Source organism: Alnus glutinosa, chromosome 7, assembly GCF_958979055.1.
Source record: "Alnus glutinosa chromosome 7, dhAlnGlut1.1, whole genome shotgun sequence".
Classification (NCBI taxonomy): domain Eukaryota; kingdom Viridiplantae; phylum Streptophyta; class Magnoliopsida; order Fagales; family Betulaceae; genus Alnus; species Alnus glutinosa.
The window spans coordinates 27524679-27539339 of record NC_084892.1 but is presented as its reverse complement, the minus strand read 5'-3'; the positions used below and the strand labels follow the sequence as shown (position 1 = coordinate 27539339).

The window sequence follows — 14661 nt, the reverse complement described above, 5'->3', positions numbered from 1 at the left end:
ACACAACTCCCTCGTACTACTAAGGAGATTGCAAGAAGAGCCATCTATGATTCTATGCTTAATTAATTGTAAAAGCTGAAAAGAATAATTTTTTTTTTTTTTTTTTTTTTTTTTTTTTTATATATATATATATGAAAAGAATAATTGTTAGTACTATGGTCTAAAGTCTAAACCTAGGAAAGAGAACGTGTGGAACAGGAACGGTTCGATTTCGACCAAACCATGAAGAAAAAAACAAATACACAACATTGTCAACATATAATAAAAAGACGGCGTCGTTGTGCCTATGGACCACTTTCCACAGAAGCGAAGCAGGGAGTCCAATGCTAAGAAATACTTCAACTATTGCTTTTGCTGACCGATGGAGCAATTGGAAGCTAAGAGTCGGTTGCCATGAAAGAGAAGCCACAAAGCGACCAACAAGGCAACAACCTATCAATATGTGTGAACAAAGGTGTTGCCGTAAGGTTGTAACATGGGAAAGCCGGTGCAGGAAAGCAAAGAAAGAAAGAAAAGAAAAAGGAGTCACAATCAAATGCCTTTTCACTCGCCTTTGAGCAGAATTCAGCCAATTTGACCCTATTCTAATGATCAAATCTTGAAAAATATTGACCGCCCGCCCCAATCGTTGTTTTATTTCTAAGATTTTGATAATGGGTTCTCATTCTTTCCCATTCATTCCCTCACAACATTTCCTTTCCAAACTACCTGGTCTTGGCGTTTGCTGCACCCACGGACCCATAAGACATTTCAAAGCCTTTTTGGCTCGGTCGGGTTGTATTTAAAATCACTCCCAACTTCAGGTTTTGCGTTTATTTACTTCGGGTAGTTTGTGTTTGCTTTGTTGCCTTTATTGTTAGCTTTCTGATTCTTTTTGGGATGGAATAGGATTTGAGGAAGAGATGTGTTAAAGAATTTGGGTGTGTAAGAACTTCCAACTCTGTAGCAATGATTCGTAGTTGCTTTGGTGCCTTGAGAGACTGTAAAGGGCAGAATATTGCCGGTCAGACAGAGGCAGAAGGTAAGAAAATGGGTGCGATTGAATTCATTTCAATGATTATTGGATGTCCTCAAACTGTAAAAAATTGTAAATTTTTGGATTACCTTGATTCATCAACATAGGCCGTTTCTGTTTACTATTTTATTCCGAAATTCCATGTAAAATTGATTAAAGTGCTGAATCATAGCGTCCTTATACCACTCTTACACGTCCCAGATGATCTTGTTCCCTTACATCCTTTTCTTAACCCTCTCGGGAACCTATTTCAACTGCTGATTGGTTTGATAGAAGTTAGAATTTATTTCAAGCTGTATATTTATGATTTTATCTCTTCTAAGTGTTAATGTGTTGTTTGGGAGAATTGTGCCCGGTAAGTAACCTGTTTCTGGATATTGCAATAGGGGGGAAACCAACGTAGATGGTGATCAAATTCCTGGCAAAGATGGTGAATTTGAAAAAAAAAAAAAACAAACAAACTGACAAAAGTTTCTAGTACCTGATATTTATTGGCTGGGTTGAATTTTTATTTTTATTTTCTCATGAGCTTGACAATTGGAACTCTTTTAGCTTAGAATTAAAAGTAAAGGTATCTTTCCTTCATTTTCTCTGTTCTCTTTCTGTAAGCCAAGTCTTTGCAAAATGTTCAAGCTCACAATGTCTGAACCTGACTATGGATTACTAGTCCTTGTTGGTTGAGTCAAGCTAGAATTAGCGTAAATCACAAGCCTACTAACATTGGATCATTTTGCTTAGTTCCAAATTTTGTGGGATGAACTGTGGCTGGGATCTGGGTAAGCTGAATTTTGATAGCCATACCAGAAGGGCACGGTAGAAATTCATGAATCATCTGCAACACAAAACTTTTGTGCACATTATCAACTATTCACTCAATACAATCTAAGCAATTTAAGAAAGAAAAATTATGTGAATATAGCGATATCAGGCTAGGTTTGGAACACAAGCCTCCAAATGAACCTTTAGACTTCCTTTTCTTTTTCTTCTACATGTTAGAACTTGGATGTTGTTTGCTAATTTCCTTTACTTTTCCATTTAATATGTGAATACCAGGGAAATTCACCCCAAAGTTTGACGTGTTTGCTTTCTGTTTTTGTGCATGGTTAGGAATTTCTACCAATAATGTACAGCTCTTTTCTTATAACTATTTGAGATCAGCAACACTGAATTTCCATCCATCGCGAAAAATAGGTGGAGGAGGTTATGGAGTTGTCTATAAGGTGAGATTAACTAGCTTTACTTTGTTGCAGTTGTATATAAGCGTAGCACCTCCACTCTTCTTTTTCCTTTTTGGGGGAAGAGAGGGATTTTAGTGCTCTTCTTCCCCCCTCTCTCTATTTACTAAATTCTTACACAGTTTCTTTTTCATTATTAATTGCAGGGATTTCTAAGAGATAGTACTCCAGTTGCAATCAAATCTCTTTCTGCGGAATCTAAACAAGGAACTAAGGAATTTTTGACAGAGATTAATGTGATCTCAGATACACGACATCCAAACCTTGTTGAACTCATTGGCTGCTGTGTTGAGGACAATCATCGGATATTGGTGTATGAATATATGGAAAACAACAGCCTTGCAAGTGCTCTGCTCGGTAATTATCAGATTATCAGAGATTTATGTGGAACTGGTTCATATTTCAGTTGGGATGAATTTAGAAGTTTTGAAATTTGAGTAGTGTTAAAATGTGAGGTGACTTGTCAGCCTGGCTAGTTAAGCCCTATCAGCTCATACCATTTTCTGAGAGTTTGGCCATCTGATTTGGTTGTGGGATGCATTTTTCTGGATTGGATGGGGTGGATATGCTATGGAAGGGGATACCAAATCAACTAAGCCAAATAATTGGATTTGAAGAAACGGAGTGATGATTTTTTTTGTTTTTTCCTCTCTCTATCTCCTTAAATTTATCTGAATGCCTGATCTTTGTATCTGTAAATGAATTGGATGAACTCATTGTATTTGTCCAATGAGTTCATTCTGCAAGATGTATTTCTGAAGATAAGGTTTAATCTCTCTTCAGGGTGTGCTAATGTCCAGAAAATATTATTTCAGGTTCAAAAAGTAAACATGATGCTCTGGATTGGCCAAAGAGAGCTGTTATATGCCTGGGTACAGCTTCTGGTCTTGCATTTCTTCATGAGGAAGCTGAACCACATATTGTCCACAGGGATATTAAGGCTAGCAACATACTTCTTGACGGAAACTTTCATCCTAAAATAGGAGATTTTGGGCTGGCAAAGCTTTTTCCAGACAATGTCACTCATCTTAGTACTCGTGTGGCGGGAACTGTGTAAGCATGATTTTATATTGCATTGCATTTTACTTTGTGAGCTACATGGGCTATAACTATTCAGAAACCTGTTCGAGAGTCTGGCTTAAGTGAGGTTTTCACTAAATTATGTGTATAGTCAAACTTCACATGCAATTTGTTGTTAAGCTTCACAAATCAGCTGCTTTTAAGTTACCTTTAGGGAAAATGGCACGGTTGGCACCTCTCCCTTATAAGCAAAAGGGTGGAAGGTGAGGATATGAATTTGATCCCTTTTAGATGCTAGAGTTATATCATAAAATAAAATGAAAAAAAAAAAAAAAAAAAACTTAGCAGAAATCATTCATAAGTTTTTGTTATAAAAAGGAATTATTTGTAGTCATTTGCTGCTTTTCAAAATTTTCAAATGCAATTTGATGGGTTTTTTGAGAAATTTGTTCCATGCACACTGATTTTTATGACCATGCTCATTATCGGACGGGAATCCTATGCAATAGGGCATCCCCATGTGAGAGCTTGCTCGGGCTTCACATGCTCGGCCTGAGCAAGTGGCGCCCGGATAGGCTCTTACATGCAATAGGACAACTCTATTGCACAATATCGGAATCCCTCATTATCAGTCTTATTGAGGTTGGATATGAAAATGGGCCATTACATTAATAGTTTAATCAATTGTTACGTACGCCATGTCTTGATATAGGTGCTACCATGGAAAAGGACACCGGTGTTTCCTATTTGTTTTGGAGGCAAAATTGGATATGTTCACCAGCTTTTCAGCCAAAATAGAATAAAACACAAAAAAAATAATTAACAAATTTATAATAATTAAATTGAAAAATTGCCTGAATTTTGCCACTAGGTAAACTAGTACTAGTGAGAATGTAAGAAACTAATGAGAAGAGATGAGGATTGAGGTGAGTATGTATAGTGGGAATGGATCCAAATCTTGTGATAGTCATAGATATAGAGGATCCGACTTCACATGAAATTGTTTAAAGGGAGCGGGAGAGCGGGACAGTATTCCATGTGGTTGCATTAACTCTCTAGTATCTAATTATTCTTTCTGCTTTCTCTTTTCATCTCACTAACCCTTTGTATTTGCAGGGGATATCTGGCCCCAGAGTATGCACTTTTAGGCCAACTCACAAAGAAGGCGGATGTATACGGTTTTGGAGTGCTTTTGCTTGAAATAATTAGTGGTAGAAGCAGTAGTAAGGCAGCATTTGGGGAGGAATTACTTGTTCTGGTGGAATGGGTATCTTTCTGAACTTTTATTATCAGTTTTTCTTTCTCTGCTTGTCAAATGACCTTAATGAGGTTTGGTCTCCATTTTGGTTCAAGATATAGGAGAAAATTTCAAGTTCTCTACTGTCTTTCTACAACATCTCAACAGTCAGTTATATTTTTCTATGGACCTAACATCTGCATGTGATTCTCACATGCATATTAACATACTTTTAAGGACAAATGTCAATTTAATAGACTGAGTCACCAAGTTTGGAGGAAAACTTTGTCCCGAATGTATTATGTGCTAACTTATATATAATGTTGCAGACATGGAAACTAAGAGAAGAAGAAAGACTTCTGGACATTGTTGATCCTGAATTAACAGGGTATCCAGAGGATGAGATGATGCGCTTCATTAAGGTGGCTCTGTTTTGTACCCAGCGCAGTGCAAACCAGAGGCCTACCATGAAGCAAGTAGTAGAAATGCTTTCCAAAGGAGTTCACCTCAATGAAAAGGCACTAACAAAGCCAGGAGTATACAGAGTAAATACCTTTAATAAAGACTTGGGTGGCACCAGTTCAGAGGAAATATCTACTCGGGCAGAGAAAGGAAAGCAACCAGTAAATTCATACGACTCAATTAACACTGACAGTGTGTCTCTGATGTTTCCCAGATGATGCATTCAAGGATGTTCGATTGGAACCTTTCATTTTTTAGGATAAGCATCTTAAAGTAAACCTGTTAAGATCTCTTTTATCGGATTTGGATCCCATCAAAGAGGAGGGAGACGGAAAATTGTAGGGCTCTGACCCATTTATGAATTTATCCTTTGTTTTTCTTAGTAAATAGATACGAAATGGTCACAATTTGTAGAATGACAGAACTATCAACTGCCGTATTATCCAAGGACAGGAGCTTAGGCAATAGGGTGACCATTCATTTTCGTGTGTCAAGTTCGAATCGTGTTAATACATAAATATAAGACTATATAAGTCAATTATAACTTAATCTATTTAAAGGTCAATTCTAATTCGATTCATTGGTTCTAACCTGTTAATTTTGTATTGAGTTTGCGAGTCGTGTCTATATGATTTATGATTGTTTGATGTTTCTGCCTACTAAAAAGAAACGAAGAGATCCAAGGTCTTTTAGAGCAAAAGAGAAGTTGAGATCATGAATAAGTGTAGATATAGCTCCTTTGTGTGAACTAGTGATGATTATATCATCAACATAGATCAACACAAAAAATTGAATCCCATTAACTTTGTAGATAAAGAGAGAGAAGTCAGCCTTTGAGCTCTTGAAATTCAGTTCTGTAAGCTGAGCACTTAGCCTTGAAAACCATCCTCTTGGTGCCTATTTTAGGCCATACAAGGCTTTTTGCAACTTGCAAACAGCTGTAGGATGTGAAGGATGCTTACATCAACTTGATGGATAGGCCAACCTGTAGAGAGCAAGAGAGAGCACTGTTCTAATGGTTATAGGCTTGATTACAGGACTATATGTTTCTGAAAAATTAATTATAGGTTGTTGATGGAACCCTTTGGCTACTAAACAAGCCCTGTAGCGCTCAATAGATCCACCAGCCTTTCTCTTTATGCGAAAAAAAAAAAAAAAAAAAAAAAAACCCATTTGCACCCAACTATGTTCATAGATGAAGAAGGAGATACAAGGGACCAAGTGCCCTTTTTTAGTAGAGTATCAAACTCTTGATTCATCGCCTCTTGCCATGCTACATGCTTGCTTGCTTGAGTGTAGCAAGTTGGCTCAATTTCCTGACTTTGGAGTAGGGCCGTGAGGGCTTGAGGAGGTGGATATCTGATTTGACCATCTGTAAACTTGGTAGGTTTTAAAATCTGATTATGGGACCGAGTGATCATGCCATGCACTCTTGAAGGAGGAGGTTGTTCTAAAGGAACTAGGGCCTGAATGGGTGAAGTGTCGGTTGGTGCAGCGAAAGAGGAAGTGGTTGGAGAGTTGAAGGGAATCAGAGGTTGAGGTGAGTAATTTGGTAAAGTACTGTGGGAATTTTCTTGTGGGGGGCTGCATGTGTCATTGATATGATTGATTGAAAGTTTGACAAGGGGAACGGAGACAATAGAAGGAATGAGAGAAGGAGTTGGTGATGGGGTGGTAACAGATTTTGAAAAAGGAAAAATTTGTTCATTGAAGACCACATGTCGAGCAATGTAAACCTTTCCAGAAGGAATGTGAAGACCCTTATATCCTAGGTGATTCTTGCTATAAGCAATGAAGACACAAGATTGAGAGCGGAAGGCAAGTTTAGGGGAATTGTAAGGACGAAGGAATGGCCAACATTCACAGCCAAAGATTTTCAAAAGCTTATAATCAGGTGAAATGTTGAATAAGGTTTCAAAGGGAGATTTCTGTTTTGTTACTTTGGATGGGAGTCAATTAATTAGATAAACTGCAGTCTCAAAAGCCGAATCCCATAAGGAGAGTGGTACATTAGCAGTGGCAAGGAGTGTAAGGCCTGTTTCAACAATATGTCGATGCTTTCTTTCGACAGACCCCATTTGATGGCGAGTATGTGGACAACTTAGATGATAGGAAACTCCCATAGCTGTGAGGGAAGTTTGAAGAGGGCGAAATTCACCCCCATTGTTACTTTGGACATATAGTATTTTTGTTCCAAAATATGTTTCAACAAGTAGTTTGAAACGGATAAAAGTGGCAAGAACATCATATTTTAGTTGGAGATGATAGAACCAAGTGTATTTACTAAAATCATCCACAATACTTAGATAAAATCGATTATTGTTTACAGACTTGAGTGGAGCCGGGCCCCATATGTCAATGAAAAGTAATTGCAAATGACGACTGGAAATAGAAGGACTTAAACTGAAATGAAGACGATGACTCTTGTCCTGTTGACATGAAGAACAAATGGAATTGAACTTGGAGGGGACTACGGGTAGTTTATTGAACTTGATAACTTGACTGACAATTGGAGATGTTGGATGGCCTAATCGGTGATGCCATTGATCCAATGAGACTTTCTCACTAATGAGGGCAGCAAGAGACTTGGAAAAAGGATCATGAGAGGAGGGCCATGGGTAAAGACCGAATCTACTAGGGCCTTTGAGGAGCAGCTGGCGGGTTTGGAGGTCCTTGACACAGAAAAAAGTGGGATGAAATTGAATAAAAACCTAATTATCATGTGTAAATTGGTTAACAGATATAAAGTTTTTCTGGATTTCTAGAACATGGAACAGTGAGGGTAAATGAAAATTGTGTGAAGGTGTAGGCAAGATACCTCAACCAAAATGTAAAATTTCCAAACCTTAGCCATTGTCGACTCAAATCTCGTCAGTTCTAGTGTATTCCTCAGCATTCAAGTTAAGATTGGAGAGGTCATTGGTGAGATGGACGTTGGAGCCAGTATTCGGATACTAGGAAGAATCAGATGCAGAGGAGGCAGATGCAAGGTTGACATGCAGCGGAGAAGTTTTAGCTTGATACCCTTGGTCAAAACGGAACCAGTAGGTTTATGCAGTGTGACCTTGCTTATGGCAAAACTAACAAGTAGGACGCTGAGAAGAACCTGAACCAGAGAAGGAGAATTGCTGAGGTGAGAATCGTCCTCCACCAAGGCCTCTGCCGCGGGAGAAGTTGTTGCTGCGCTGGCCAGTGAAAAAACCACAATTGAATCGAGGATGAGATTGACCTTGACACTAAGCAGTGTTAGCAGTGGAGATAGACAAATCAATAGATGATTTGTGTTGCTATTAGTGCATCTCATAGGATAGCATAAACCCGTAGAGTTCATTGAGAGAGATGGAGTCTTGGCGGGTGGCCACAGAGGTGACAAGAGAATCATATTCTGGAACAAGACCTACAAGGATGTTGGAGACAAGTTTTGATGCTTCAATGGGTTTGCTAATAGTAGCTAAAAGGTGAGAGAATCCCTGGGCTTTTTGATAGTAAGCGGAGATTGAGAGTGCTCCTTTCTTCAAGGTAGCAACTTGCTATTTGAGCTGCATGATCCATGATTGAGATTGAGCAGAGAACAGGGTCTCCAAGGTGAGCTAGACTTTCCGAGAAGTGGAAAGACCAATAGCATGTGGTAAGGCTTCAACCGAAAGGGTGGAGATGATGGCACTGAAGATCATTTTGTCTTGATGATACCATGACTGATAGTCCAGATTGGAAAGTAGGATACCGGAAGTGGGATCGGGAAAAAGTTGGGGGTGGTCGTGGATGAGTTCCATCGACATAGCTGAAGAGATTTTGTCCCTCAAGGAACGGAGCCATAAGAAATTGCCATAAGATATAGTTATCTTAGTTGAGCCTTTTAGAGACATGATGATGCACATTTTGAAGTGCTATTGGGTTTGCAGAAGAATTGATAGGAGGTGGGTGTGAAACAGGAGGCGCTGTTTGGGTAGAATTAGTTTCGGAGATGGGAGTGGCCATAGACGTTTGTCTTGATAGGCTCTGATACCATATATGATTGTTTAATGTTTCTGCCTACTAAAACCGTATGGCAGTGATGTTCTTATATAGCAATAAAGGAATTAGTCCTTTAGTAGGACTATACAAGAGTGAAGCTTATCACATAAATAACAAAGAATTAGAAACCTAAAGCTATACAACTTGCTTATAGATAACCGTTAAGATAATGTAGATCAACTAGAACTAATCTAACATTTGAATCTGGATAGATTAATCTTTATCACATGATAAAGATTTATCTAGTCTAATAGTGTCAAAATTTGTCAGCCTTAATATCGCGCTTTGATGCATTAGTATAAGACTATATAAGTTAATTATAACCCGACTCATTTAATTAAACGGGTCAACCATTCAACTCTAACTTGCTAATTTTGTATTAAGTTTATATCGAAATTGTGAGTCATGTCAAAAATTGCTAGTCCTATTAGGCAGAACGTGTAAATAGACAACAAGGAAGAAATCCATGGCACAAGAGAGAAAAATTAACAATTTCAAACGGCAACACTACACCAAAACATTAAGCAACCAAAATCGACACATGAAACAGAAACCTTTCTACATTGGCTAGACAGCTAACTAACATGCACACATACAGACTCACTTCCACGTATCATAACTGTTTAGTTTCATACAAATTAGGCATCTCTAAGTCACAGCCCCTTCCTTTTCACATACACAAGACGGAGCTGCAATCTCAAACAGCAGCTACCGCCTTGGGGGATGCCAAGGCGGCAGCCTTGGGAGGAACAGCACTAGCACCGGCAGCAGCGGGAGGAATGGTTTTAGCATCCTTTTTAGTTTCTGATGATGATGATGGTGGTGGTTTGGGCTTCATATGGAGAGGAGGATTGTGCTTGAGCTTCACAAGTATCTGACGCATCCTTGAGAGATCAGTTGGCTTCCCAGGCTTGGGCCCCTGGATCACAACAATGGCAGGCTTCTTCTCTTTGTCCTTCTTCCCCTTTTTCTCTATAGTCGGCACCTCATGCGGGATAAGTTCTCCAATTGCCTTCCAGTAATTCTTCTCAGCTTCAGCATGGAACTTCTCCCCATTTGCCAAAAATAGCTGATATGTTGCACCCAATGTTGACAAAATTATTTGTAAGTTGAAACATCTACACTATGTTTGATAGAATAGCAATATAGTAACCATGCCATGTATACACGACAGTAAAATTGGCTTCCCATTACCTTTCTTTTTGTTTTTACTTTATATTTTTAAGAAAGAAGTCCTTCTCAAAAGGGGCTACCCTACAATTGACCTGCATCACTTGAGTGCCTTTCAAATTCATGTCAACAATTTAGCAACTCCCACACCAACATCATCATCTAACTGCCTTAACAAAGGGAACCCTCCCAGGCTTATGATTCCTGCAAATATTCCCTACCATGTGCTTTCCCGCAACAAACAAACAAAAAAATTGCAAAACAATGAATTTACAGAGGACTCTTGAGAGATATAGAGAAACGTAGACTCAGATACACGCATTAAAAGGTATAAAATTGAATTCATAAACTCCTCAGTTAAAGGAACCACGAGTATAACCCAAAGGGATTGGCTAAGTGATAAGGGTTTTGATCTTGGTGGCATTCTTATCAGGAGTTTCGAATCCCTTTGGCTGCAAATAATTTTTTGGGGTCAACCCGCCAGTGAAATTTGAGTATTACTCGATCCATATAGAAGGGACGCTCTGCACGGGTCTGAAGTTTATCCGACAGGAGTGGATATACGAAGTGACCTTACCTTAAAAGGTTCATTGTCATTAATATATAGGGTTAAATACTCCTCTAGTCCCCGAATTTTGAAAACTTTATTTTTTAGTCCCTGAGTTTCAATTTGAATCACAGATGATACCTCGATTTTGGAAAATAACCGAATAAGTACCTCGGTTAACTTCTCCGTCCAAAAACTAACGGACCGCCGAAGTGGACAAGTGGCACTATATAAAAAAATTAAAAATCTTTAAAAATGAATTAAAAAATAATAATATTAAAAAATTTAAAAAAAATTGAAAAAAAAAACAAAAAAAGAAGCCACCCTCTTGATCGGCCACCCCTTGACAAAAAAAAGAAATTGTTAAGGGGTGGCCGAACCACCCCAGACCGGCTAAGGGGGTGGCTGGCCACCGCCATGGTTGCCAAGGGAGGTAGCAGCCACCCCTTGTATTTTTTTTTTTATTCATTTATTTTTTAAAAAAATATTATTATTTTTAATTCATTTTTAAATATTTTTAATTTTTAATTTTTTTTATATAATACCACGTGTCAACTTCAGAGGTTGACACGTGGCGGTCCGTTAGTTTTTGGACGAAGAAGTTAACCGAGGTACTAATTCGGTCATTTTCCCAAAACTGAGATATCATCTGTGATGCAAATTGAAATTAAGGGACCAAAAAATAAAGTTTTCAAAACTCAGGGACTAAAAAGGTGTTTAACCCTAAATATAAAGAAACCACAAATATTGAAATAATTACTCAAAAACACTACCACCACACAGCTCAACCCCCATTATCCCATTGTTAGATCGGCGGTTCCCCACTCAAGCATTTGATAGAAAACAGAAACAGGAACCCTCACTACATTACTTTCAATCATTTTCAATGCAAACTAACATTCAAACATAAAGATTGGTAGGATCATGATCCTCTAGATTTACCGTGGTAACTCCACTGACAGTATTTACCATTATTACCACCTGGGTTTGACATTGTAATTTCACAAAGCACGATTTTAAATTAAATAGAGAAATTATATTATTTGGAAGTCCGTTTTCAAATTTGAAAAAAAAAATTATACGTTTTCAAATACCAGGCAAGAGGGTAACGTTTTAAAAAATATACAATTTTAAATGTTAAATTGTAATTTTACTAGTCACTTAACTACATTTAAAAAAAATCATATTTTTCAAATTACATATTTTTAAATCTCTATTTTTAAATCAAATGTTTTAAAATTACAATCCTAAACAAACCACAAGAAGGTTCTAATATTTTTCTTAAGTCAGTGTATCTTGTTCAAGTGTATTATGAGACAGCAAATTTAAATAATTGTGTATAAGAAATATGAACTTAATTATTTAATTAATATTTTAATACAATTAATTAAAAAAAAAAAGAAAAAAAGTTAGGGTTTGAAGAATTGCATTCTGGCCACTCACCTTCTCTTTCTCCCTGTTAGCAGCTTTGTTGTTCTCAATAGTAACCTTGCGCTTCCTATAGAACTCAATTTTGTACTCCTCCGCTTCCTCAATTATCTCCTTCAACATCTCTTTCTCTTGCTTCTCCTTTTCTTCCAAGCGAATCGCGTTCTGTCTGCGAATTCATCCACAAATTTCACCGATTACTCACCACAACCAACTACATCGCCGCATATCTCTGCGTCTACCTCTTCGATTTAACTCAGAAAATAAAACTAAAAAATTCAGCTAATAAATTTAAACCAAAAAAAAAGTTCAAATTCAAATTCTTAGCTCAATAAACCTAATGATTACAGAGAAATGAAATGGCCGAATCACCTACGCCACTCTCTCAGAGCAAAACCCTCCTCCACCTGCATCTCCGCCGGCGGAGGCAGGATCGGGCCGTCCAACGAGTCAAAACCTCCATCGAAGCCCTCGCCGTTCTGCCCCGGCGAGAATTCCGAGAATCCTCCGGCGGTGGCGTAGACAGACGGCGGAGACAGGTCCTCCAGCACCGGCTGCGAGGAGAAGACATCGTTTCCGGAGCTGTAAGACTGGCTGGAGGCGAAGATCGGGGAGGAGTCGCCGGCGGCCGAGTCCTTGACCGACTCGGCGTCGAAGTTTGAGAAGGAGTCGAATCGCTGGGACGGGAGGCGAGGATCGTAGCCGATATACCCGTCGTCGTCGAACGGTCGGGTCGACCCGGCGAACGATGACATCGTTTGTGGTTCTCTTTCTCCGACCCAAGTCGATCGCTCGGCCCGGAGGTCTCGGGGAATCTCACGGGTCTCGTTGTTTGAGTGTCTTTTAAAGAAATCGCACGGCTACAATGAAGTCAACGCCGTGCTGCGAGGTCCACAGTTAGTCCAACATAATTTGGTTCGCATTGGCCGCAGAAGGGTTCAGGTCAAAGAATCTGTTCAGTATGGCCACTTGTGTATCGACACGTTTGAAAACAATTACCTTTTGTGCTTTACTGTCCCACCGCATGGAATATTCATCAATTTCTTGGCGGCGGCCGGTTCCATTATTTGGGAGTAATGTTCTCGTGTGGCCGCAGTAGCAGCCTAATGATATGCAACATTCCATTTTTTAGGCGGAGGTTTCCCAATCATCCATAATCCCCACGAGACTTGCTACACAGGGTACGTTCATCCGTCCGCATTTTATTATAAAAAAATAATTTTTTATTAAAAAGTTGGCTTTAATGTCCCATCAAAGCCAACTTTTTTAATAAAAATTTATTTTTTTATTATATATGGGGGATGGGGGACGGATGAGTGTCCCCCATCCAGCGTTTCCCAATCCCCACACTTACTTTATGGGTTTGGTAAGAATATTTGAAGTAATTTCTTTTTTATATTGGCTTTTAAAAAATAAAAATAAAATTAAATAATTTAAAACACATTACACTAATCAATATAAAATAAATATAATAAATAAATATGAAAAGTAAGATTATTCTTTATAATATGATTGTTGGCGGGCTAATCTTGTTGGAGTATGCATTATAATACCATGTAATGCACAAAGAGGCTAATCAGATTGACCCTTTTCTACCGCTACCGACACGAAGAGGCTTTAAAAATTAGTTAGCCAATATAGCAAAAGTGAGTTTTGATTAACATTTTGCCTCAAAATTGACATAAATCATTGAAAATGCTCTGATAAGCTTATTCAAATAACAATTGACTGTCACAAACGAACTCAAGCTGAGTGTTGGGTCCTAATATATACTTCAGCAAGAATTCTAATCCCAACACTATCGCTTCCATCCTAAGTATCCTTCCTTTCACCCATAACCCCTCAAATTCTATTTATCTTCGGTTGTCTAATTTTTTTTTAAAAATTATTTATTATTATTATTATTGAGCCTGTTTGATAACTAAGACAACAATCCCTACCCTTATTTTCACTTATACAAACAGAAAATTAACTTCAAAACATTTGAATTTTTTTTTTTATTTTTTATATTATATCAATAATTTTTTTTTACTACTATTCAAATAAAAAAATTAACTACAAAACAAAATTTTTCACTTTTTCATATAGATTTATACTTTATATCACATCAATCACTTCTTACTATTTATTAAAAAATAAATAAAAAATAACCACAACAATCTTTACCAAATATACCCAATATTTATTTAAATAATGTGACAAAGTTAATTAGTGTTGTCTCAATTATATATGTTTAAGTATTAGAATTATAAAAATACTCTAAATTTGAAAAATTTCTTTTAAATTTTAAAGTGCTATTATGAAATAGACTCAAAATTGATTTTTATTCCCAATTTGTGTTTTATTTTATTTAAAAAAAAAAAAAACAATTTGTCCATTCCTCTCTTAAAATTTTAGTTTCGCCCCTCGATGTAACACTGACCGTATTATGGCTTAGGTTAAAAAAATCTAACAAAGGGAGTTTAAGGTAATTTGATGCGTTTTAAACTAAGGAATAATTTGATAAAATATGATGTTTGGGAACACCCCCTAA

At 37.7% G+C, this 14661-nt stretch overlaps 2 protein-coding genes across 2 annotated transcripts; one reads left to right on the top strand and one right to left on the bottom strand.

Moving 5' to 3' along the window:
• Nucleotides 1–332: 332 nt before the first annotated feature.
• Nucleotides 333–5534, top strand: LOC133874330 (putative serine/threonine-protein kinase). The gene is made up of 7 exons (XM_062312225.1): nt 333–803; nt 889–1021; nt 2123–2235; nt 2397–2607; nt 3066–3303; nt 4387–4537; nt 4837–5534. The coding sequence occupies exons 2-7, from the start codon at nt 949–951 to the stop codon at nt 5185–5187; spliced, it is 1137 nt and encodes a 378-aa protein (XP_062168209.1). The 5' UTR covers nt 333–803; nt 889–948; the 3' UTR covers nt 5188–5534.
• A 3916-nt stretch (nt 5535–9450) lies between these two features.
• Nucleotides 9451–12982, bottom strand: LOC133873085 (clathrin light chain 2-like). The gene is made up of 3 exons (XM_062310805.1): nt 12501–12982; nt 12144–12297; nt 9451–10052 (listed from the first exon to the last, which is right to left on the bottom strand). Exons 1-3 carry the CDS (start codon nt 12881–12883, stop codon nt 9681–9683), a joined length of 909 nt encoding a protein of 302 aa, XP_062166789.1. The 5' UTR covers nt 12884–12982; the 3' UTR covers nt 9451–9680.
• Between the last annotated feature and the right edge of the window lie 1679 nt (nt 12983–14661).